This window comes from Apodemus sylvaticus, chromosome 22 (assembly GCF_947179515.1).
Source record: "Apodemus sylvaticus chromosome 22, mApoSyl1.1, whole genome shotgun sequence".
Taxonomy (NCBI): domain Eukaryota; kingdom Metazoa; phylum Chordata; class Mammalia; order Rodentia; family Muridae; genus Apodemus; species Apodemus sylvaticus.
This window is the reverse complement of record NC_067493.1, coordinates 52605922-52629995: the sequence shown is the minus strand read 5'-3', so window position 1 is coordinate 52629995 and position 24074 is coordinate 52605922. Positions and strand designations below refer to the sequence as shown.

Sequence of the window (24074 nt, the reverse complement as noted above, 5' to 3'; positions counted from 1 at the left end):
GATATAAAGTATTTAGAAGGCACTGCGTTTAGGCCAGAGGGCAACTTTGGGTTTTGTGCATTAGACATCACTACCATTCTTTGTTTGTTTGTTTGTTTGTTTTCATTAACATTTTTCTTTTTTTTTTTTTCTTTCTGAGACAGGGTCTCATTTTATGAGACCTGGCTGTCCTGAAACTTGCTATATAAACCACGCTGGCCTTGAATACACAGAGCTCTATGCACCTCTACCTCCAACGTCCTCGTAATACAGTCTAGGGGTCTTTATCCAGTTCGTTTTCTCTGCCAATTAAATTGCTAAAAGGCAGGGCAAACCTCAAGCACAACAGATGGCAGTGGAGACATCTTCCATCTACAGACAGCAGCAGACAGAATCAGTGGTTGAGGACGGGCATTTGTAAATCTGCGGGGTGGACACACACAGAGAAAGACGCTCTGCAAAGCCATCATCACTGTTCTTCTGAGAGACCTCCTGTCCCCAGTTCCCCAGCACTGGGTCACAGTGTTGGCCACCACACCGCATTCTTCCGTTTTTTAAGCCCAGCTCCTAGGATTGAACTCTGGTCTTTTTTTTTTTTTTCTTTCTTTTGGATTTTCAAGACAGGGTTTCTCTGTGTAGCCCTGGTTGTCCTGGAATTCATTCTGTAGACCAACCTGGCCTTGAACTCAGATATTCGCCTGCCTCTGCCTCCCAAGTGCTAGGATTAAAGGTGTGCACCACCACCGCCCGGTCTTTAGACTTATTAGACAGGACATCTGTTGACAAAGCCCTTCTCTGTGAGACCAGTGGGACTCTTATCATTTCATTTCACAGGTGAGGAAAATGGGCTCTGGAGAGTCGAGCTCACTCATCGGCCGTCACACAGCCGGGAATCATTTAAGTTGGGATTTGCAACCTGTGTGCTTCCTGCTCTGAGAGCGGCCTCAAAACAAAACAAAACAAAAAACAAAAACAGACAAAACCAAAAACAAACAAACAAACAAAACCCCCAGCTGCCTTCTAGAGCTATTTGTGCAGACAGTCAGATGGCAGTGGTTCAACTCATTAAACATCCTAAAACTCTGTCATCTTTAATTCCATTTGAAGAATTTATATCATCAGGGTTGGTGGAAGGGATGGTAAGGAATTGGAATGTATGTTAAGGCCTCTGACCCACTAATAAATGTGTGTGCATGAACACACGTGTGCTTGCATGCGTGTGTGCGCACGCGCGCGCACATACACACACACACACACACACACACACACACACACACTTAAGAAAGCCACTTCTAACAAGTTAAAAATAAACATCCTAAGAATCAAATCTCTGGCTATCGAATCACCCCTACATCTAAAAAGCACGAAGCACAATAGACTATCCAGTGAATGAACGGGCTGCTTTTAGAGGCACAGTGGGTGCATCCAACTTTCTTCCCTCTCTCTCTCCCCCTCCAAGAGTACTTGACCCACAGCAAGAACCGGAGCATTTGCCAGATAACCAAGTGGTGGGTGAAGAAGGATCCTGGCCGCCGCATGCTGCGCTGTCTCAGGAGAGCACATCTCAGTGCAGCTGCTGCTGGGAATTTGGGGGGTGGTGTGGGGAGTTTAAAGGTGTGTCAACAACAAGGGGAGATCCCATTGTTAGGACCAAGAGCTCTGGCATCTAGAATTCTGAAGTCTAAGAGGCAAAATCTGAGTTTAAATCATAGGATGCTATTGAGAAGTCTTTCAATTTAGTAGACCTGAGATCTGTGAGGTGATTATAATTAACCAGTCACTCCATGTCCTAAAGCCATCATGAATGAGAATCTATGTTTCTCCATCTCTTCTCCGTACCCTCATTCTATGAAATGCATCACGGACTAGTAGTGACACACAAGTGGTTAGCCTTATGTGCAGAGAGGGGCTGGGTCTACAGTGCTTGTACACATTGGGAGTTCCAGGTATGATAGTCAAGCACAGTGGTCAGTGACACAGCTACTACAGAAGTAGACAGTCACCCCAAGTGGCTAAGTGTGTAGTGGTCAAACCTATTCTGTGAAGGGGCCACGATACAAAACCACCATGGTCAGGTGCACACACACTGTAGAGGAAACAGAGGATGAATTTGCAGAGGTTCAGCACACATGGATGAAGATAAGAACTCAGTCATGGGGCTGGAGAGATGGCTCAGTGGTTAAGAGCACTGACTTCTGAAGGTTCTGAGTTCAAATCCCAGCAATCACATAGTGGCTCACAACCATCTGTAATGAGCTCTAATGCCCTCTTCTGGTGTGTCTGAAGACAGCTGCAGTGTGTCTATAGACAGCTATAATAAATAAATAAAGAAATAAATCTTAAAAAATTAAAAGAGCACTGACTGCTCTTCCAGAGGTCCTGAGTTCAATTCCCAGCAACCACATGGTGGCTCACAACCATCTGTAATGTGATCTGATGCCCTCTTCTGCTGTGTCTGAAGATAGCTCCAATGTACTCATATACATAAAATAAATAAATAATTCTTTGGGGGGCGGGAACCACTCAGTTACACGTATTGTTTTGAAATGCACAGTGGCTACGGAGGTGCTAAACGTGGCTCCAGGTATTGTGGCTGAATGTGCAGAGGTCAAAGGTAAGAAAAATAGCATAGGAAATGATTGTTCTTGAAATGCACAGACCTGGATGTAGGCTGTAGCTCCCTCTCTAGCTCAGAGAATTTTCTTTTAAATTTGGATTGTCTGTCATCATCTCAGAGGCGGGGATTAAACCAGGTACCCGGGTCATAAGTTTGCTGCCACATGTCCCAGCCTGGCACTGAGTATGTTGACAGGTAAGAGAATTGTGTGACAGTCACAGGCCATATAACATCGCTCTGATTTATGAGATAGTTGCCCTGTTAGACGATAATGGAGCTGAAAAACTCCTAGTGAGGGCATCACTCAAGCGTGTGTGTGTGTGTGTGTGTGTGTGTGTGTGTGTGTGTGGTGCTGGAGCCACTGTGTTTTCAGTCAGGTAAGACACAGAACAAACAGTTATCTGCCGATCCTAATGCTTGGTCATGCCGACAAAGGGCCAGGGTGTGTAGCCACTATCTTTTTATTATCAGAGGATAGAACATTTGCTTTAGGCAGAAGCCGATCTACCTTGGTGTCTGCTTCATATGTTGACTTCACAGTTGGCTTTTGCGCTCCGTTTGACCTAGGCTGTTTTATTCACCACTGCCCTCAGAGCTGTCAGCTACACTAAGAACTGTGTAGGTGTGATGCACAGCTTAGTTGTAGACTGTGCTATGTCTTCTGGGTTTGTGTAAGTCCCCTCTCAGGTGCTCGGACAACAAGATCTTCTAAGGACAGATGCTCCAGAAAGTGTCCCCATTGTTAAATGTAATCAGTATGACTTCTCTTATCACCAATATGATGGTTATTAATTACTGTCGTTACTGTGGCTTTTAACTCCTCAGAGAATCAGTCATAGACAGAAGACAGGAAGCCCAGACTCACTGTATGTCTCAGCTGATAACACACTGTCATCTATTTTTCCTTTAGAAAAAATGTAGCCCATTGTGTTTCCAGAATCTTCTTCCTGGGCTCTCTGATGCTCTCAACCAAAAGTTTTCTATTTTGAGGACCTCCTGTGTCCTACACCCATGGCTACGGTTTGCATCTGAAACGTCCCTCACAGGTCATGTCTGAACCCTGCCTCCCAGGCTAGTGTAGTAACTTCAGGGAGACCATGTGAGCTTTAAGGGTTGGAGCGTCCATGAGGAAAGTAGGTCAGTAGGTCATTGGAGGTGGGTGGGTCTTTTAGGTGACACCTGCCCTGGTTTTGGGTTATGCTGTCTCTGCACTCTGTCCTGGCCATCAGGAGGTGCAATTCCTTTAGCCCTTACTCACTCTGGTCACTAGAAATACTCCCCCAATCAGGAGCCGAAATAAACCTTTCTTCCCATTTCCCATACCCTGTTTCTATCAGGTACTCAGCAGTGCAGAGCAGGTACCACAGGGCCTGACCTCTTCCAATCCATGCCTCAGCCTCCATATTCCCATCCACAGCTGTCTACGGTAAGGACCAGAGCTCAAAGACATACCTTCCACATTAAAAAAAGAAAATCAAGCTTCCTGATGTGTGCTTGCAGTCATGACACTGGGATGCAATGAATGGATATCGGGGGCTTGCTGGGCAATCAGTCTAACTGCTGAGCACTGGGTACCTGTGGGAGACCCTGTCATGGAAAACAAGCCGTGTCTGAGGAGTAACACCTGAGGCTGACCTCTGGTTTCCATCAGCCATTCACTACCCCAACGTGTACCTACGCACGCACACACACACACACACACACACACACACACACACACACACACAAACATGCATGAACACACAGCCATGCATGTATGCATGTGCACACTCTCACACTCCCACATGCACACACACATGCACATACACATGCACACAAGAACATGCATACACACCCATTAACTCTCACAGTTTCACATATACACACATGCATGAATGCACACTCATGCACACATGCTTTCACTCTCACACTCCTACATGCACACATTCATACAACACATGAAAGAACCACAAGCATGCATGCATGCACAGACACGTGTGCACACACACATGCAGGCATGCATGTATGTACTCTCACAGTCCTACATGCACACACTCATGCATACATGCACACATAAGCATGTGTGCATGTATACATGAACACCTACCCACACACTCTCAGTTGCACATGCACACACTAATAACACATGCATGCATGAACACACACTAATGCATATATGCACACACAAAAGCATGCATGCATGCACACCCACTCACTCTCATACTTGCACATGCACACAATCATACACATACATGCATGAACACACACTCATGCATGTATGCACACACATGTACATGCATGCTCACACAAACAATGATGTTGTAAGTATATTCATGTGGGACAATCATGGACCAGGCTTTAGGTATGTAAGGTAGAAGACTACAAACCAGGAGGTGGAGAGTGTTGGGTCCTTCATTGTCAACTGTAGGCTTGGTTTAGTTAAGGTAAAAACATTGGAGTTTATTTATTTAATTAGTGTTTATTATTTAGCATGTCTGTGTATGGGCACACAGGCACTTGTGTCGTGGTGCACATGTGGAGGTCAGAAGACAACTTTTGGGAGTTGGTTCTTTCCTTCTACCATGTAGGACCTGGGAATCTACTCCAGGGCATCAGGCTTATCAGCAAACATCCTTATCTCCTGAGCTATCTTGCTGGCCCCAGCTGGCATTCAAAATAACCAGTTTTAATTACTGGCCATCCTATGTTGGTCACTGTGTCCCCTTTATGAGCCTCAGTAAAATGCCACTTATGGGCATCTTCCACAGGACCTGTCCTCAGGGACAGAAGGGACAGTGGCTGAACAGCTGACTTAAGGAATAGGTACGAAGGTCTGAAACACAGGACACAAAAGGGAAATTATGAATTGAGAGTCCAAGGCTCCTAGAACCTCTGTGTCTGGAGGAACCATATATTAAATGTCAGGGTTTTGTCTGACCAATGACCCAGGTGGGGGTGAAGCTAGAATATCAAACTGACTCCATTGAGTGATGCCCAGGAGACAGTAAAGTATGCTTGTGTGTGTGTGTGTGTGTGTGTGTGTGTGTGTGTGTGGGTGTTCCTGAGATGACTGACATATAGAACTGCCAGTGAGGAGGGAAGACCTGCCATTACTGTGATGATCTGATATTTGGGGGGCTTTCAAAGGAACAAAGGTAGAAAAAGGAAGAGGCTCAACTAGGGAAGGAGTGAAGGCCTCTCCTTCCCCTCCATCTTCTCTTCCCCCTTCCCTATCTCCCTTTCCCCCTCCCTTCCCTCTCCCCCTCCTCTCCATCTCCCCTTCCTTCCATTGCCCCCTTCTCCCCTCCCTTCCTTCTCCCCTTCGTTTCCCCCTCCCCTCCCCATTTCCCTCTCCCCCGCTCCTCTTCTTCCTCCTCCCCATCTCCCTGTAATCCTCTTCTCCCCTCCTTCCCTCCATCTCCTCTTGCCCCTCCTTCTCCTTCTCCCCTCTCCCTCTCCTTGATCTCCCCCTCCCCTTCCCCCTCCTTTTCTTCCCTGCCCCCCATCCTTCCTCAACACACACCAATCACAGAAAGGAGTGACCACGGAGCAAAAACTCTGAAGCCAAGAGCCAAGACCAGCCTTCCTCACTCTCCCCGCCCCCCATAAGATGTGTCACACTTCCGGGGAAGCTAACTCACTAGAGATGAGCCTAGCTTGCCCCTATTTTTATAAATACACTGTCATTAGGACTCCAGTATACCCATTCGGTGCCTGGACGTAAAGGGTTGTGACAACAGCCATTGAGTCCACAAACCTAAACCTCTGGCTCTCTGGCCCACAGCAGAACATGTTAGCACATGCTCAAACTCCCAAAGAGGAACTTGGGAACAAGAAGGAGTCAGAGAGGGCACACTTCACTGTCACACACTCAGCTCCGACTTCACCGTCACACACTCAGCTCTGACTTCACCATCACACACTCAGCTCTGACTTCACCATCACACACTGAGCTCTGACTTCACCATCACACACTCAGCTCTGACTTCACCGTCACACACTCAGCTCTGACTTCACCATCACACACTCGGCTCTGACTTCACCATCACACACTGAGCTCTGACTTCACCATCACACACTCAGCTCTGACTTCACCATCACACACTCAGCTCTGACTTCACTGTCACACACTCAGCTCTGACTTCACCGTCACACACTCAACTCTGACTTCACCATCACACACTGAGTTCTGACTTCACCAACACACACTGAGCCCCGACTTCACCATCACACACTCAGCTCTGACTTCACCGTCACACACTCAGCTCTGACTTCACCATCACACACTGAGCTCTGACTTCACCGTCACACACTCAGCTCTGGCTTCACCATCACACACTCAGCTCTGACTTCACCCTCACACACTCAGCTCTGACTTCACCCTCACACACTCAGCTCTTACTTCACCGTCACACACTCAGCTCTGACTTCACCGTCACACACTCAGCTCTGACTTCACCATCACACACTTGGCTCTGACTTCACCATCACACACTGAGCTCTGACTTCACCGTCACACACTCGGCTCTGGCTTCACCGTCACACACTCAGCTCTGACTTCACCATCACACACTCAGCTCTGACGTCACCATCACACACTGAGCTCTGACTTCACCATCACACACTCAGCTCTGACTTCACCATCACACACTCAGCTCTGACTTCACTGTCACACACTCAGCTCTGACTTCACCATCACACACTCAACTCTGACTTCACCATCACACACTCAGCTCTGACTTCACCAACACACACTGAGCCCCGACTTCACCGTCACACACTGAGCCCCGACTTCACCGTCACACACTCAGCTCTGACTTCACCGTCACACACTCAGTTCTGACTTCACCGTCACACACTCAGCTCTGACTTCACCCTCACACACTCAGCTCTGACTTCACCATCACACACTGAGCTCTGACTTCACCATCACACACTGAGCTCTGACTTCACCGTCACACACTCAGCTCTGGCTTCACCATCACACACTCAGCTCTGGCTTCACCATCACACACTGAGCTCTGACTTCACCGTCACACACTCAGCTCTGACTTCACCCTCACACACTCAGCTCTGACTTCACCGTCACACACTCAGCTCTGGCTTCACCGTCACACACTCATCTCTGACTTCACCATCACACACTCAGCTCTGACTTCACCATCACACACTCGGCTCTGACTTCACCATCACACACTGAGCTCTGACTTCACCATCACACACTGAGCTCTGACTTCACCATCACACACTGAGCTCTGACTTCACCATCACACACTGAGCTCTGACTTCACCATCACACACTCAGCTCTGGCTTCACCATCACACACTGAGCTCTGACTTCACCCTCACACACTCAGCTCTGACTTCACCGTCACACACTCAGCTCTGACTTCACCATCACACACTGAGCTCTGACTTCACCGTCACACACTCGGCTCTGGCTTCACCGTCACACACTCGGCTCTGACTTCACCGTCACACACTCGGCTCTGGCTTCACCGTCACACACTCAGCTCTGGCTTCACCATTACACACTCAGCTCTGACTTCACCATCACACACTGAGCTCTGACTTCACCGTCACACACTCAGCTCTGACTTCACCATCACACACTCAGCTCTGGCTTCACCGTCACACACTCAGCTCTGGCTTGCCATTGCTTTGAGGGGGCACAGCATCTCACCTGTGTGCTCTAGCAGGACCCAGCTCCCTGCAGGCCTTCTCTCTCCCCCAGCTGTTGGTACCAAGGGCCTCAGTGGCCAGATGTTGGCCCAGCTTTTCTGAAGGTCCATCCTGATCTGGGAGCAGGAGACTGCTCTGGGGCTCTGTCCTGCAGGGGAAGAAACAAGGCGGTAGACCTGTTAGGGCATTTAGAATCATACGTTAAGTATTCAGATCTATGATTTTCTAGCTCCTTGCTAGACTGAGATCATTAGATTATCCTTGACTTTTTTTTTCCTTCTGAGTGGAGCGGGGTCGGGGTTGGGAGGTGGTGGGGGGGCATTTCTAGTTCAAGGCAGCCAGAATCTGTGTGACATCACCATGGTTCTCTTTCTGCCTTGGTGATTTGAAGGCTACAAACTCTGAACGTTAAAACCACTTGGGGAAAGGAAGACATCTGAACTACACCAAAGGGAACACATAGGTGTCTCCATTTTACGAGAAGGTAAAAGCACTGTACGGTGTTTTAAGAGAGAGATCATATTTGCAGCATATTATTTCCCCATTTCCTTAATTATCATTCTTAACCTCACACTATACCTGATTTATAAATAAAACCTATTCATAGGCTCATCTGAAAAGGAAAAAAACCCACATAGTATCTGTTGCAGGATATTTCCTGTCCAATCACATTGAGGCAGTGAGAGGCCAGTGATTGGACGGGAAAGAGGAGGCGGAGCTAGGAGTTGGGAGGTCAGAGAGCAGAGGCTCGCTCAAGCACGGGGGGGGGGGGGGGAGGGGGGGGAAGAGGGCTTGGGGGGAGGCTGTGAGAGGTTGGAGTATCAAGATGGAAATGAGACGTTAGAAATCGAGACGTTAGAAAGGTTAGAAATTGAGATAAGACTTTTAGCATTGTAAATTGACATCTTATATTTGCGAGTTTAATATACATAAATCTAATTGGCAAATTATTTAAGATTAAGAGTCGTGCTTTACCAGGTAATTGGAATGAGTGGGCACTGGGTGGAAGCGAGACGAACTCACGGGAACCCGCGGGACCCCACCGGAGATATGGCCAGGTCGACAAGATTTCTGGGGAGCTGGGGTTACACGGAGCGGGACCCTGCCAGGTCATGCTGTTGCACCATGGTGGGGCAGGACAGTTGGCCAGATGGTCTTTTTATTTTATTTTATTTTATTTTAATATTTCTCACTACAAGTATCACACTATGTACAGAGCTTGCTGTTATCCTGGGCTCCAGGAATCCACTGTGATCTTTGGTATTAGTCATATCGGATATGCAGGGAAGATTGGATGCATGCACGTGGGTGCTACGCTCTTCACTCGGCCTCTGCAGTACACCCGGCCACTAGACTCCTGAGTTCCACTCCTGAGTTCGGGCCCTGGACCATTCACGTGGCATGAGGAAAATGATAACTTATGCCAACCAAAAGATCTAGAAAATATCATTTTATAATACTTTTGCTTTCCTGTAAATCAGACAGTCCGGTGTCTCTTGCAGGGGTGGGGCCGCCTCGTGGAACAGCAGCTCCCATGAAGGCTTAAGGTTCCTTCCTCCTGCCAATCAACACCTGGGGGTCACTAATATGCCTCAACAGTCTGAGCCCTAGGAAGGGACGAGATGTGGCCTGGTCACTCAAGCCTGTGAGGATCCTGTTACTCAAAGTCCTGGATCCCAAACTAAGAGGATCCAGGAGCTTGAGGGTCCTGAGTGTATCTAAGCTCATCCTGCTTCCTGACTCCCGGGCAAACATCATTCGAAGTCACCCGCTCCTCTGCACCAGGCTCCTGCATCATCTCCTGCGTCTCCTGCACCAACGCTGGTTTTATGACCAGGGAATGAAGAGATCTGATAAGTTCCACTATCCTTAGGGTTTCCAGGGTGTGAGCCAAGCCCAGTCCATGGAGAAGCAGGAAAAGAATAACACATCCATCTCTGCCAGCCGCTTATTGGTGTATCTTCAGAAGCAGAGCCACAAGTCGCTGCCAGCCAAGGAGGAATGGAAATTCTAATCAAGGCTGCCTCCTGCCTGGTCCAGGCCAACCTGTGTTCATTAACTCCAACCTTGGTGCCAGTTTTTAGTGCGGGGATGCAGTGACCCAGTCAGGGATGCTACTATGATCATGAGGTTTATATCCAGATGGCAGAGGTGATCATTGCCACTTAAGTATGTGCGATGTTTGTATATGCTTGGCCCAGGGAGTGGAACTATTGGGAGGTGTGGCCTTGTTGGAGTAGGCATGGCCTTGTTAGAGTAGGTGTGGCCCTGTTGGAGTGGGTGTGGCCTTGTTAAAGTAGGTGTGGTGCTATTAGAGGGTGTGGCCTTGTTGAAGTGGGTGTGGCCTTGCTCGAGTAGGTGTGTCACTGTGGGCGTGGGCTTTAGGGCCCTCACCCTAGCTGTCTGGAAATCAGTTTTCTGCTAACAGCCTTCAGATGAAGATGTAGAACTCTCAGCTCCTCCCGCACCATGCTCCTGCTCTGATGATAATGGACTGAAACTCTGAACCTGTTAGCCAGCCCCAGTTAAATGTTGTCCTTATAAGAGTTGCCTTGGTCATGGTTATAGCAATAAAACCCTAAGACAGTATGGAAAAATGTGACTTATTGAACATGACCAGTTAGGATAAGTAGCCTAGAGGACTGGGAAGATGGGAGGGTGACTATTATTTTCAGAGTCAGAAAAGACTCCTTTGATGAGCCACAGAGGGAGAGGGAACTCGCAAGGCGAACATTCAGAACGAGGTGGACTAAACTGTATCCACAGATCGATCGACAGTCTTGTCAGCCATATTCCCTTTGCTGGAAATGGCAGGCGGAGCCAACGACTTGCTTGCCGTGAGTAAGCGGGACACATGATCGTGTATGACTCTCAGACGACGTCACTAGACGCCGTTTGCCTTGTTCTCCTTGACCCATCCTTAGGGCCCACCATCTGCCATGTTGGAAGAACACTCAGCCCCACGGGGAGGCCTGCTGCCAGTAGCCGGCACTGACACCCAGCCATGCAAGCGAGCGTGTGGTCACGAGCTCTCTGGAACAGAGCAAACTTTTGGCGGAGCACGCAATTATTGTGGCATCCGTCGGTGATGATGATGATGATGATGACAACGAGGACAATGACACCGCCGCCGCAGACCTCATGAGATGTGCTGAACCATACCTTACAGCCACATCCTCAACTCACCGAAACTAAAACACAACTGCTTACTGCCCCGCCCCTGCCCCGCCCCGCCCTTCCCAGTTCAGCCAGAGCAAAGATTAGGAGCGGGTTTTGTTTTGTTTTCCACAACAATGAGTCCCTTCTGTACAGGTATCTGCAGAAAGGGGGAGGGTGTGTGCCAGGCAGAAGGATTCAAGTTGAAAGACCTCGGCACCTGCAGGAATGGCAAGAGAGGAGCCCTTTACAGTGAAATGTCTATAGCTATGCACTGGGAGATGTGCTCGCCTAGCTTGATCTTTTTCCCCAATAGTGCTAGCTCCAGCTTTCTGGACGGGGTACCCCACTGGGAAATCTGCGGCAAAGCAAACAGAACTATAATAAATTCTACAGAAAGTGCTGAAGGGCGGCACAGGCTCCTCCATGATAGAACATTCAATTCCAGGCAAACTAACATCTTGTGGCTCAGCTTCCCTGCCCCCGGGTCTCTGTCTCTTGCCTATGGATCCGCATACACACGTGTACATGCGTGTAAGCCAGAAACCAACCTCAGATACCATTCTGAGGTAGAGCCTGTCTCTGGGACTCACACAGCTTGCTTCCCAGTGAGTTTTAGGCATCTTCCTGTCTCCACCCTTGCAGACCCATGGTTTCAAGTGTGTGCCACCACACCCAGCTCCCTTCATGGGCACAAGAGATCCGACTCGGTTGTGCCGCAAGCACCCGAGCAGCTGAACCATCTCCCAGCCCCGCTCAGCTTTCTTATAGATTTAATGAATGAGCGTTTCAGAGGGGTCCACCCAAGAAGCTACACGCTAAAGAAGCATCCCGGATAAAGCAGCCATTGGTCAGACCACACACACAATCCAAAGATGCCAAAGGATGTGGCCTCAGTCCATCTCCTGCTTCTCTCCACATCTTTCTATTGTCCGAGCCAGCCATATGGTCTTCTTGCTGTTTCTCAAATAGGTCAAAAGCTTTTCCTGCCCCAGGCCCTTGGCACTTGCTGTTCTGTGCACCTGGCATGCAGCTCCTGCAGTACCTTGCCTGGCCATCTCCTCATCCTCTCTTAAGGGTCACCTTTACAGAGAGCTGTCCCTGACGTCTGTGTCTTGTCCCCTCTTCACCCGTGGTAGGAACTTTTCTTGCTGGACGGAGGGATGAGCAGAGGGAATTCTGGTGGCTGATCCTACGTGCAGACTGTAGATCAGGCTTGACCCTCTCTTACAAATCAAGGTGAGGGGCCTTGACAGGACCTGACTGCAAAGCAACACAGCCCTTCAAGGGAGCGAGGCTTCAGCTGCAGCCCGCATCATGTCTTTCTCTTTCCAGTCTTGCATCTTTTCAGGGCTTTAGGAAAAATATTCAGCGTTCCATTTCGGCTGAAGCATGCCCACAGCTGCTTTGACTGTACCACAGAGTTACTCAACGTTGTAATGTCTTTTCTTTTTCTTTCTTTTTAATACTTAAAAGAAGGCAAGATCTTCAGGGGACAGCTGAGACAGAGAGTCAAGGGCCAGCATGCTCCACTGCAGGGAGGGGGTCCCTCAGTTCCTTCAGGCTTTTCCTCCTCTCTGGATTCCTGCTAATCAGAGGCCCTGGCACTGAGGCTGCCTGTAGTCATGGCAACGAACAGCTGATTCTGAGCCTCTGATGCGAGTAGAGGCTAAACTTTCTAAAGAACTCTCAGATGCCTGGGTCTCTGGCTGCTTGTTTGATTCTCTCTGTCAAAGCATCCACAGACAGAGCAGAGTTTCTGGCCACTCACAACAACAACAACAACAACAACAACAACAACAACAACACGCTCATTTGGCCTGGAGCCAGAGGCAGATCCTCCTGACCGTAGCCCTAGGCAGAGTTCTAAAAACACCGTTTTTAGAAACAGACAAACAAGGCTTGACCGCAAGAGCTTCAGAGTCAAGCCACCTCCACGGAGAGTGGAAAAACCGGGGTCTCAAGACACACAGGGGTTGCCCAAGTGTGTGTCATCATCCTCATCAGAGCCAAGCCTGGAACTGTGGCCTTCCATCCCCCCCGGCCAGTGCTCTCTCTGCAATCCCTGGGTCATGACAGCAGTTTGCATCTATTAAGCACCTACTGAATGCCGGACACTGGGAAGGAGAGTTCTTTCTCACCCTTCAGCACATCGTCGTTCTAAAGAAACCCGCTAGCAGATGCAGCCAGTTCCACTGAGGAGAAACTGAGGGATAGAGATGGAAATAAATACCCAGCCAGCATGGCAGAGGAAGGGAAGGAGGGAGGGAGGGAGGGAGAGAGAGAGAGCAAGAGAGAGAGAAAGCAAGAGAGAGAGAAAGAGAGAGAGGAGTACTCCAAGACTCTGAGACATGCTTCAAAACTACTAGGAAGTGCTGAACAGAAGAACAGAACATGCTGGATAATTCCTCCGGTGTCTGCGGGACATGGGCATGCATCTTATGCCTCACAAGGAGAAGCAGCCCTTGGCTGTTGGCTCTGAGATACTCCTGACTCTGACTGCCCCCTCCCCTCCCCCATAGCTGTGCCTGCATGTAGTGTTTCTAACCCGGCCTCTCAGAGGATGCTGAAAACCACAGTGTGGCAAGGTGAACTTCCCTCCCCGTCCCACCGCTGACGACACAGGTCTGGCAAGGAAGAGGGAGTCGCTTCCCAGGCAGCACCCAGGCCCCCCACGCTTGCTCTGCCTACAGGCTGTGAATAACCCACCCTTGTCCCTGTCCTGGCATCTTCTGTCTTCCATTCTCCTGAGAAGCACAGACCTTCGGGCTCCTGAGGCCCCAGGAAGTCCCAGAATCCATCCCAGAACTGACCCAGCCCAGCAATAAGATGAATGTGGCTAATTTGTGCCTCGGCTCCTGGGACTCTGGCGGGAGTCTTGGAACTCCAGGTCTTTTTCAAGGTTAATCTAGTTAATGAAGCCCGCTTGGAGGTAATCTACAGGAATCTTGACCCTTCGAGCTTTCTTATCGTGGCTGGAAGACAGCAACCAAGCCTGGGGATTCTGTGGTAGCGAGTATCATTTGGATGCAGGCACAGCCACGCTCATTTTAGTAAAGACTGAGTGAAAAACAAGGAAAGTTTCCTAAGATGATGTTCCCTCTGCCTTTCATTCATTGCTCCACAGATGTTCACCGAACACCAAATTGATGGTGCATTACAAGAATACACAAGTCCAGACCACAACACAGTCCCTCAGGGAGGCTTCATCATAGAGGCAGAGGGAACCCCTAAACTAGGAAACAAAAGCCAGAGGACCAAAGTGCAAGGGGCAGTGATGCCACAGACCATCACCCAAACCAGCCTGGAAAACGTGGGCAGGAGACCGAGGTGAGCTTCCTGAAGGATGAATGGAAACTGGTCAGGGAAGCAGAGAAAGTTCTTTGAACTACACAGGACACGGCGTGTGGGAGGAGACAGCTGGGGGAGGGGAGGGTGGCTGGCAAGCATCGGGAAAGGGGAAGAAGACTCTTTCAGAGCCACGTGCACAGCTATTTCTTGGGCATTCGTGTGCCTGTGAGCCACTAGGAGATCCTGTCCCGGTGAATGCCGATTCAGTAGGGCTGGGGTGGTTATATCCTCACCCATCCCTAGAATGCGCTTGGAATAGTCAGGTTGCAGAATCTACAAGGGATTTAGGCTTGATCCTAGGTTGACCTGCGTAGACAAGGCCAGTGGTTCTCAACCTGTGAGTCACGGCCCCTTTGGAGGCGAAGCAACCCCTTTCACAGGGGTCGCCCAAGACAGCAGAGAGGTCACATAGTTACATTGTGATTCAAAATAGTAGCAGAATTACAGCTATGAAGTAGCTACAAAAATCATGTTATGGCTGGGGGGGGGCGGGTTGTCACCGCAGCACGAGGGAACTGTGTTAAAGGTTAAAGGTCACAGCGTTAGGAAGGTTGGGAGCTATTGAGACAGGCAGTCTTCCACTCTGCTTTCCCGAGACAGTGGGGGAATGGTTCTCACCAGTCCTAATACCGCGACCCTTTAACACAGTTCCTCAAACTGTGGTGACCACCAACCATAAAATTATTTTCATTGCTACTCCGTAACTGTAATTTTGCTGCTGTTATGAATCGTAATGTAAATATCTGTGTTTTCCCGATGGCGTTAGGTGACCCCTGTGAAGCGTTGTTCGTGACCCCGTAGATTAGGAACCCCTGCTCTAGGGGATCACGTGGCTGCTACAGGGAGGAGGCATGACGTGAGCAGAGGTAGCCCTCCGTGGGGGCTCCAGCGTGGCGGGGCGAGACCTGGCACAAGAGCTGGGAGTGAGAAACTCCTGATCCCTCTCAACCATTAGACTCTTCTCCATTCGGGACACAGTGACTGAACGCCTCCTGTCTGCAATCTATGTTGTCAGTACCCAGGAGGCAGCCGGGCACAATGACAAAGATGCCCGTGCTGTGTGTAGCTTTTATTCATTCTACTGAGGTGGGCAGAAGAGTGGGGAGAGCAGATATAACCACGTGATAAACGCGAAGACCATCAGATGGTGGTGAGAGACGCGGAGAGAGGAAGCATAACAGAGCGCAGGAGGCAGAGTGCTCCCAGGAGGGATGTGAAGTGCTCCTGGGAGAACACTGCAGTTTCAAATGAGCTAATCGGAGGTGACATTCCAGCAAAAGCTTGAAGGTGTTAAGAGAGTGAGCCCGGAGCATGCCTGGGAGAGTCTAACAGGCAGAGGGCACAGCTAGTGCAAAGGTCCTGAGGTGGGAGCACACCAGAGACTGAGGAGCAGCAGTGAGATGGAGCTGGCCGAGGGAGGGGTGAGTAGGAGGCGTGATTTCAGACAGTGAGGGATAGGCCCATAAGGGTCGGCAGAGCCCTGGCAAGGAGCTAGATTCTCACTTCAGTGGGCTCTGAGCAGAGGCGTCATGATCTGACCCCGATATTTAAAAAAATAAAATCTCCTTTGGCTGTCCTTCAGTAGAGACAGCAAGGGATCGGGAATCCACAGTGAGACAGAGGGAGAGGTGGGCGGAGCTAGAAAGAGGGAGGATGGTGGACAGGGCTAGACAGAGGGAGAACGGTGGGCGGGGCTAGACAGGGGGGGTGAACGGTGGGCGGGTCTAGACAGAGGGAGACCGGTGGGCGGGTCTAGACAGAGGGAGACCGGTGGGCGGGGCTAGACAGAGGGAGAACGGTGGGCGGGGCTAGACAGAGGGAGAACGGTGGGCGGGGCTAGACAGAGGGAGAACGGTGGGCGGGGCTAGACAGAGGGAGAACGGTGGGCGGGGCTAGACAGAGGGAGGATGATTAGCAGAGCTGGAGCTGTTGCTGCCCTCATGCTTGGCAGGGCCCAGATTCTCAGACTGACAAGGCAGAATCAACAGGGTCATGGACATAGGTCACCCCAAAGTGTCTCTGTCTCTCACCGGGCTGGGAGGGCAAAGACAGGTGTGTGTGAAGGTTCCTCTGGAGCTCAGTCTTAGAGACAACACTTTCTTATTAGGATCTATGAACGGCATGCCACACCATGCTTCGTTGTGGTATTTTTTATACATGTCCATAATACATTTTGATTATGTTCACCGCCGTCGCCATCTCTCGACCTCCTGCCAGTCTGGCTGATCCTTTTCTCAGCCAGCCACTCGGGCGCTCTCATATCTTTATTTACTTCCTTTGGCGGCCCACCGAGTTTCATTACGGCTACTTACAGAAGCGTGGGCCTCTTGCCAGTCACTATTCCACACCACTCAAGAAAAATATTTCTCCCTTCCCTGGCTGCTGCTAACTGCGTATGGATCCTCATGGAGGGGTGACCCTTGTGAGCCAGTCCTTCAAATGTTGTTTTGAGATGCTAGTTAGATACCCACACAGGGCTGGCTGGGCATCAGGATACAGGAGCTTGGATGTCAGACAACTCACAGGAACTGAGAAAGGCATCTGAGAGATGCCATGTTTAGTTCAGTAAAAGCAAGTTTCTGGACAATCTGGAGTTAGGGCTAGACTTTGGAGGGGACTGGACAGGGAGGCAGCTCAGCTCTGAGTATGTCTCAGAGGAATTTGGGAATAATAAAATGTCTCTGTAGGGGTGCTCCGTCCAGATGGACCAGCTGGCTCCTGTAACACGCTCACAGAGCACAGAAAGGACTCACCTTCCCGTTTAGATGCATTCATTCATTCAATCATTCATTCATTCGTTAGCAACATCTCCCCTCACTCTTCTGCTAATCCCGTCATCTCCCTTCCAGTAGAGCCAGTTAAGAGTCCTTCCCTTAAGTCTGAAGTCTAGCAGAAGAGACAGGGCCACTCATATAACAAACCATCCCACACGGGCGAAACGTGGAGGAGAAACGTCTGTCTGCAGGAAGCAAAGCCAGCAGGTGCAGGGGTCTGGTCCTGGAGGCTGTGAGGAGGCGAGGCAGGAGCTGTCAGATAACCCACCTGATCTCTCACCAGCTGGGTGGCCCGGCCCGGTCCCTTCCTTCCTGCTGAAAGTGCAGTCTCCTGGCAGAGCTGCCTCGGGAACAGGAGAGACAACGTGTGCTCAGAGCTCAGGCACCCCTGGCTCTTGGCGGCACTTTCAAGCCTCCCTCTGGGGACACACTCCTTGCTGATTCTGAGGCTTTGCCCCCAGAGAGCCTGAGACGAGGGACTCTTGGCAGAGGAGGAGAAGGAGGAAGGCTGGGGTGCCCCTGGGGCTATGTCGAGAAGCTTCATGCTTTGGCACCCACCAAGAAGGGTGTCTGGTTCAGCGCCCATCAATACTATGTCCCCATTCCTCACTGTGCCCAGGTTTCCTCATTAATAATTCAAGGATGGAACTGTCCTCTCCATCCAGGGCTAATGACTGAGCTCCTGCAGGCAGAGGAATCCTGAGATACACACTCACACACATGCACACTCACACACACACATATCCATGCATATGTACATATGTGCCCATACATGCTGCTGACCTGTAGGCAGAGGAATCCTGAGATACACACACACACACACACACACACACACACACACGCACACACACACGCACACACAGGTACACACTCATACACATGCATGCATGCACATGTGCATACACATGCATACATGCATATGCACACACATGCACATACATGCACACACGCAGAGACACATGCATGTGCATGTACATGTGTACACACATGCACACATGTGTACACACATGTATATATACACATACACACTCACGCACACACATACACACAGAAACACATGTATGTGCACACGCAGACACACGCAGACACACATGCACATGGACACACACTCACACATGTACATGGACACACACACATGCATGCACATGTGGACACACGTGCATGCATATACTTGTATATCACACACCCACCTCCTCACTCACACACATACACTAGTGCTGCTCCGGGCTGCATGCAGTTGGGGACAACATTCTTAACAAGCAGAGGATGAGCAGCAGCAGAAATCTACAGAGAGGACAGAACAGACAAGCCACAAATCTCGATGGCAGGCGGCAAGCAGGCAGCGAGCTCCTAGGTCTGGGCTCGTTAGTTTTAAAATAACACGGCAAAGAACCAAGATAAAGGGTTTCCTTGGGGGAAGCTGTCAGATACTGTGTCTCACACGCTGGAGACACCGGAGGAACCGCTGGTCCCTGTCCCTGGGTTGTCTGTATCACTAGATCCCTGTGTCAGCATTTGTCAGAGCCAGGCTGGCTCTGAGGACACGGGGCCCAAGCACAGTAGGCTTATGGAGTCAGCAGGGACAGTGATGGGGGCAGGGCATGCGGGGTCAGGGGCCAAAGCTGAGCTCATCAGCTCTGCAATGGAGTGGGTGCCACTGCTCGGTCAGACTCCTGGTTCTTCCTAAGCTGTCTTCTCCCACACTGTCATGCCGACACAACACAACACTTCTGTCCTGAAGTCACTCACGCCGTCCATCAGTCCATCCATCTATCAGTCAGTCAGGCAGGCAGGCATGCTCTGCTCTAAGACACAAACCAAAGGCTCTTCTCTACTGAATGCAAAGTGAACATGAAGCCTGTGTTGTCTGGGGCTGTCATAGATGAGACGTGTTGGTCTGGATGTTAGGATTACTTGCTGTCTAAGGTGGTGGTGAAAAGCTTAGCACATTTCTGAAGAGTGAGTAAATGACCAATGCGTGGTTTTGTTGCTGCTGTTGTTCCTGTTGCTTTTGGGGATGGAGATCAGGATGGTGATCGTGGTGATGATGATGGTGGTCATAGTGATGATGGTGGTGATTGTGGTAGTGAGGGTGATGATGACCAGGAGGATGCTGATGCTGATGCTGACAGTGACAACAACGGCAGGATAGACACATGTAGGGGCCACTCCATACCAACCCCACCAATCAGCATAAAGCGTTCAGAAGATTCTATCTCCATAGCCCGGGAACCAATCACCCTTTCTCCCACTACCCATTAGGATTACCCCAATCCATCCTTTGTCTACACTTCTCTCTCCTCCCTGTGGGAACCCCAGAGAAAGCCAGTGTCTAGCTTTGCAGGGCAGTAGCCATTTCTCAACTCCAGCTCAGACGTCTGGTCCTCTCACTCCTGGGAGTGGCTCCTCCGCACTGATTCTGAAGATGCAGCTGCTGGCAAAGGTCTGGTCCTCCATGGAGACGTCTTACCAGCCTTTTAAAAGTCAAACCCATTATCCGAGGATTGTGAGTTTATTAGGGAAGTTCATCTTTATCAGGCAGCCAGACTCACAATCGCCTCTCACTGACTTTTATGGGCTCTCCTTGGCCCAAAGGGGCTTCAAACGTGTGCGTATGTGTTTGTACATGTGTGCATGTGTGTTCTGGGACACCTTCGGAAAGCTCTCTCCTACACACATGAACAGCCATCTCTTAAAGCTCTGTGGTTTCTCAACTGATAACAGGTAGGAATTTAACAGTCAGAAGCCATCAGAGCTTTGGGATCAAGCTGACTGGAGCTTAAAGCTGGACCTGCTGTTTGCCGGCTGTGATGTTGGATGAGCCCTCTCACGTCCCTGGCAACATGGGGATGATTACAGTATCTGTGAGAAGACACAGGCGGGTGCCTACGACCTTAGCTGGTGCAGTGAAGGCACTCGGTCAGTGTTAGCTGTCACTGTGGTAGCAATTATTCATTGCTAATAGCTACCCAGGCAACTGGAGCCTTCCTGTCTGCTGTAGCCGCCCATTTCCTTGCCTAGACTGCATTCTCTCTCCCAGGCTCTGCCAGGGGAGGCCTCGCTCATCCTTCTAGGCTCAGGGCAGCCATCACTTCTGACTTCTCTCACATTCCTCTTGCTCTGGAACCCAGGGGATGCTGGACAAGGGTATTCATGTATTCAACTCTGTTCTGTGTTTTAAAGACAGAGCTAATAATCTGTCATGTGTTTAGATGCTTATAGCAAACACAGGCCTATTAGGCTGAGCACATCTCTCTCTCTCTCTCTCTCTCTCTCTCTCTCTCTCTCTCTCTCTCTCTTTCTCTATTTATTTATCATATGTATAGTACACTGTAGCTGTCTTCAGACACTCCAGAAGAGGGCATCAGATCTCATTACAGATGGTCGTGAGCAACCATGTGGTAGCTGGGATTTGAACTTAGGACCTCTGGAAGAGCAGTCAGTGCTCTTAACCGCTGAGCTATCTCTCCAGCCCTGAGTACAATGTCTTATTGTTACTATAGAAGCTTGTTGAATGCAATATGAAAAAGAATTTCCACGTGGCAAGGAGTCCTGTGGCTCTCCTTGACCATCAAGCTCTGAGAGTAGCATCTTACTTCCTGTTTGCCTGGACCAGTTTGGGGAGCCCAAGACATGCCTCTGTGACCTCCAAAGAGACTTTCCGGTGCAGAAACCTTTGCAGATCTGGTTCTTCTCAGACTCTAAGTCACCCACATCTTTTTGCCCCTTTCTCAGTACATTTGGGGGTGACACTTTGAGTCACTGGTCTTCAAGCCGTCATCTCCAACTGCAGTACCAGAGCAAACAGTCTCCATATTGAACAAGACCCTACTAAGGGCCAAGCATGCTATCAAGGTATCTAAAACCCACAATATCATTCAAATCCCCAAAGCTCTTGAGGGCGGTACTACAAGAGGCTCAGAAAGGTATAGTGGCTTGCTTAAGGATGCACGGTAAGCTGGGGGTAACACCAGCATCTTAAGGGAACAAACTATAGCTGGGTGCATTTGACTTCTAGACAGAGCATGGCCCCACAACCCAGATGGCCGTTTCCACAGTGTCTGTCTGGAGTAATCACCCACTTCTACTACTGTCCCATCCCATGACCACCTCCTTCCCCTCCCCCATATGGCATCTACCGGTTTCGCCTCAATTTTCTTGCCTGAGCCCAGCTCCCCCGCTGCTGTCTGCTTGGTCTATTGACCAAGTCATTCAATCAATCGGCCGGCTCGCCCTGACAGCTAAAAAACACCCAGTCCACCAATTTTCCCTCCAGCGCCTTTCAGAGGTCCATGGAACCTCACTAATTTGGAATTTGCAATGATTTCTGACACAGACCCTATATTTCTCATTCTGGTTAAAAAAAGAAAAAAGTCTAGATGAAATGACATTGTGCAAACCCTTGTGGGCTCCCAAGAAAGGACCCAGCTGTCACGGGGCCATGCTCTCACCTCTTTCCTCTTTGTCTCTCCCCCTGGTCACACCCGCTCTCACCTCCACACCGGGGTTGTGACTGACAGTGCCACCATCATCCCCACTAACATCAGCAGTAGCCACAGCGGATACCCTTGCCGGGTGTGTGCTGCATGCTGTGCCGAGAGCTCGGCATGGGTTTATTCTCCTCTGTCCTTGTCACTGTGACTGCAGGCTAGCACATGTGTCAACTGAGCTCAGGGGAGAAACTGAGGCAAGGGAGGATCCTGCTAATGGGTGGTAGAGATGGGATTCTAAGCCAGAACCTAATCAAGCCTTCTGCCGCCATGTCTCTTGGGATCGTCACCCCTGGAAGGGGTGGCAGTTTCCTTCATACCCCATTAGAGTACACCCCCAATTTTGGGCTTCATAGTACATCACACAGTAGGACCAGGTATTTTCACAGTCCTCTATGTGTGGGTGGGGAAGCCACCAGAGTTAGATGGACAGACGTCCATTTTGAAGAGCGCTGCTGATTAGGAGGCACACAGGAAGTACAAAGGAGTCTGCACAACATCTCTAGGCTTCAGTTCTGCTCGGGGACAGTGACATTTTGCCCTTGGGGACCAGCCATCGATCCAGAACAGTTCTGCTCTGTGCTGCTGCTAAGGGTGAGAAAAACACAGCTAGCATGGTACGTGAAGCCCCACTCAATCCTCTCCCACAAAAAGGTCCCGTGACATCTTTTTGCGTATTTCCTGAGTAGAGCTACCTCTGTGGGTATGCCGAGAGGCCTCCTTCCTTGTGTGTGAATGGAAACATGGCCACATTGCACAGGCCTTGAATGTATGCTTTGAACCGGGAAAGCCAGCCTGCTTAGAAGAACTCATACTTCTTCTCCCAGCCATTGCCTATTTGACTGCTAGGTGTAGACAGTGCCGTGGTTTCCTCTACAGACATTCTGCAGTCTGAGGAGACTGGACTGAGACCAGAGACAGGGCACAGCAAGAGGAACTCACCCAACTGCACAGTCTCAGCCCGAGTGTGACTTCCTCGGTGGGAACTGAACATTACAATGGCTACATACATGTAGACGAGAATGCTCGGTGCACCAGAGACGCCGGAGCCCAGTCCTAAATGGCTTCAATATTGAGGTACTTACTGACAATATAACTCATCGAACCAAGCAAATGGGGTGTCGGCAGTCAAAACTCAGGGGCGCCACCATTTGTGACTCTCTGATTATGTAAGCAGGCTCCCTCCCATCTCTGCTACGAGGCAATTCGGCCCCACCCCCTCTCCTCCCCTGTCCTTGCTTCCTGCTTCCTGCTCACTCCATCGCTCAACCAGACCGATGGGATGCCCTGGGATTCACCCCGACCCTGTCCAGTCCCAACTCTGTGCAGACAGCAGGGCTGCTGTCCTTGCAAATGGACTTTTTACTTCGGCAGAGCTCGGAGAAACAACCGGAAGCTGTCAGCGAGGCACCGTCCCGGAAGTCTGCAGGGACTAAGCCCACACCGCTCCAGCTGCGCTGCTTCTCATTTACTGTCTTCTGACCACCTCGAAGGCTCTCCAAGCCCTGAACAGACAGACCCCGCACTTGGATGGCTTTCTCCTGTCACATGTGGCACACTGTGGAATTCAAGGGCGTGGCCCGGACCCAGACTGCTGTGTTCAAAACCCAGTCCAACGCTCTCCAGTAATTGACTGATCAGCTCTCTGGGATTGATAGTACTGTCCGCCTTTAGGGTTATGGGCAAGAGTAAGCGAATATGTGCAAAGACTGGCAGACAGCTCTGGGCGTAAAGCGCATGCTCTGTGTCAACTTATTTTAAATGATCCTTCTTCCGTTGGGTCACTTAGTGTTTTAGTCATATCCTGCTTAAGGCACCTCCTCCAGAAAGCCTTCCCTGATCCCCAGTACCCATCACTTAGTTCTTCGAAGTTATCATCTCTCTTCCTTTCGAATTGTCTGTTTAGTTCTTGTTTCTCACAGCAGGATGGACCACATGGAAGATGACTCTGGGGTGTCTGCTCCACTGGGCTCTCGTATCTAGGAGAGTGCTGGGCTCCTGACAGGTCTTCAGAAAGCATTAGCTGAGTAAAAGGACTGATCAGAA

At 50.1% G+C, this 24074-nt stretch overlaps 1 protein-coding gene across 1 annotated transcript in view; it reads right to left on the bottom strand.

Moving 5' to 3' along the window:
* Positions 1–24074, bottom strand: part of Srrm4 (serine/arginine repetitive matrix 4) — a 155234-nt gene that overhangs the window by 35076 nt on the left and 96084 nt on the right. The window contains exon 2 of the mRNA XM_052168917.1: positions 8259–8405. Coding sequence (XP_052024877.1) covers positions 8259–8405 — 147 coding nt within the window. The remainder of the gene's footprint in view (positions 1–8258; positions 8406–24074) is intronic.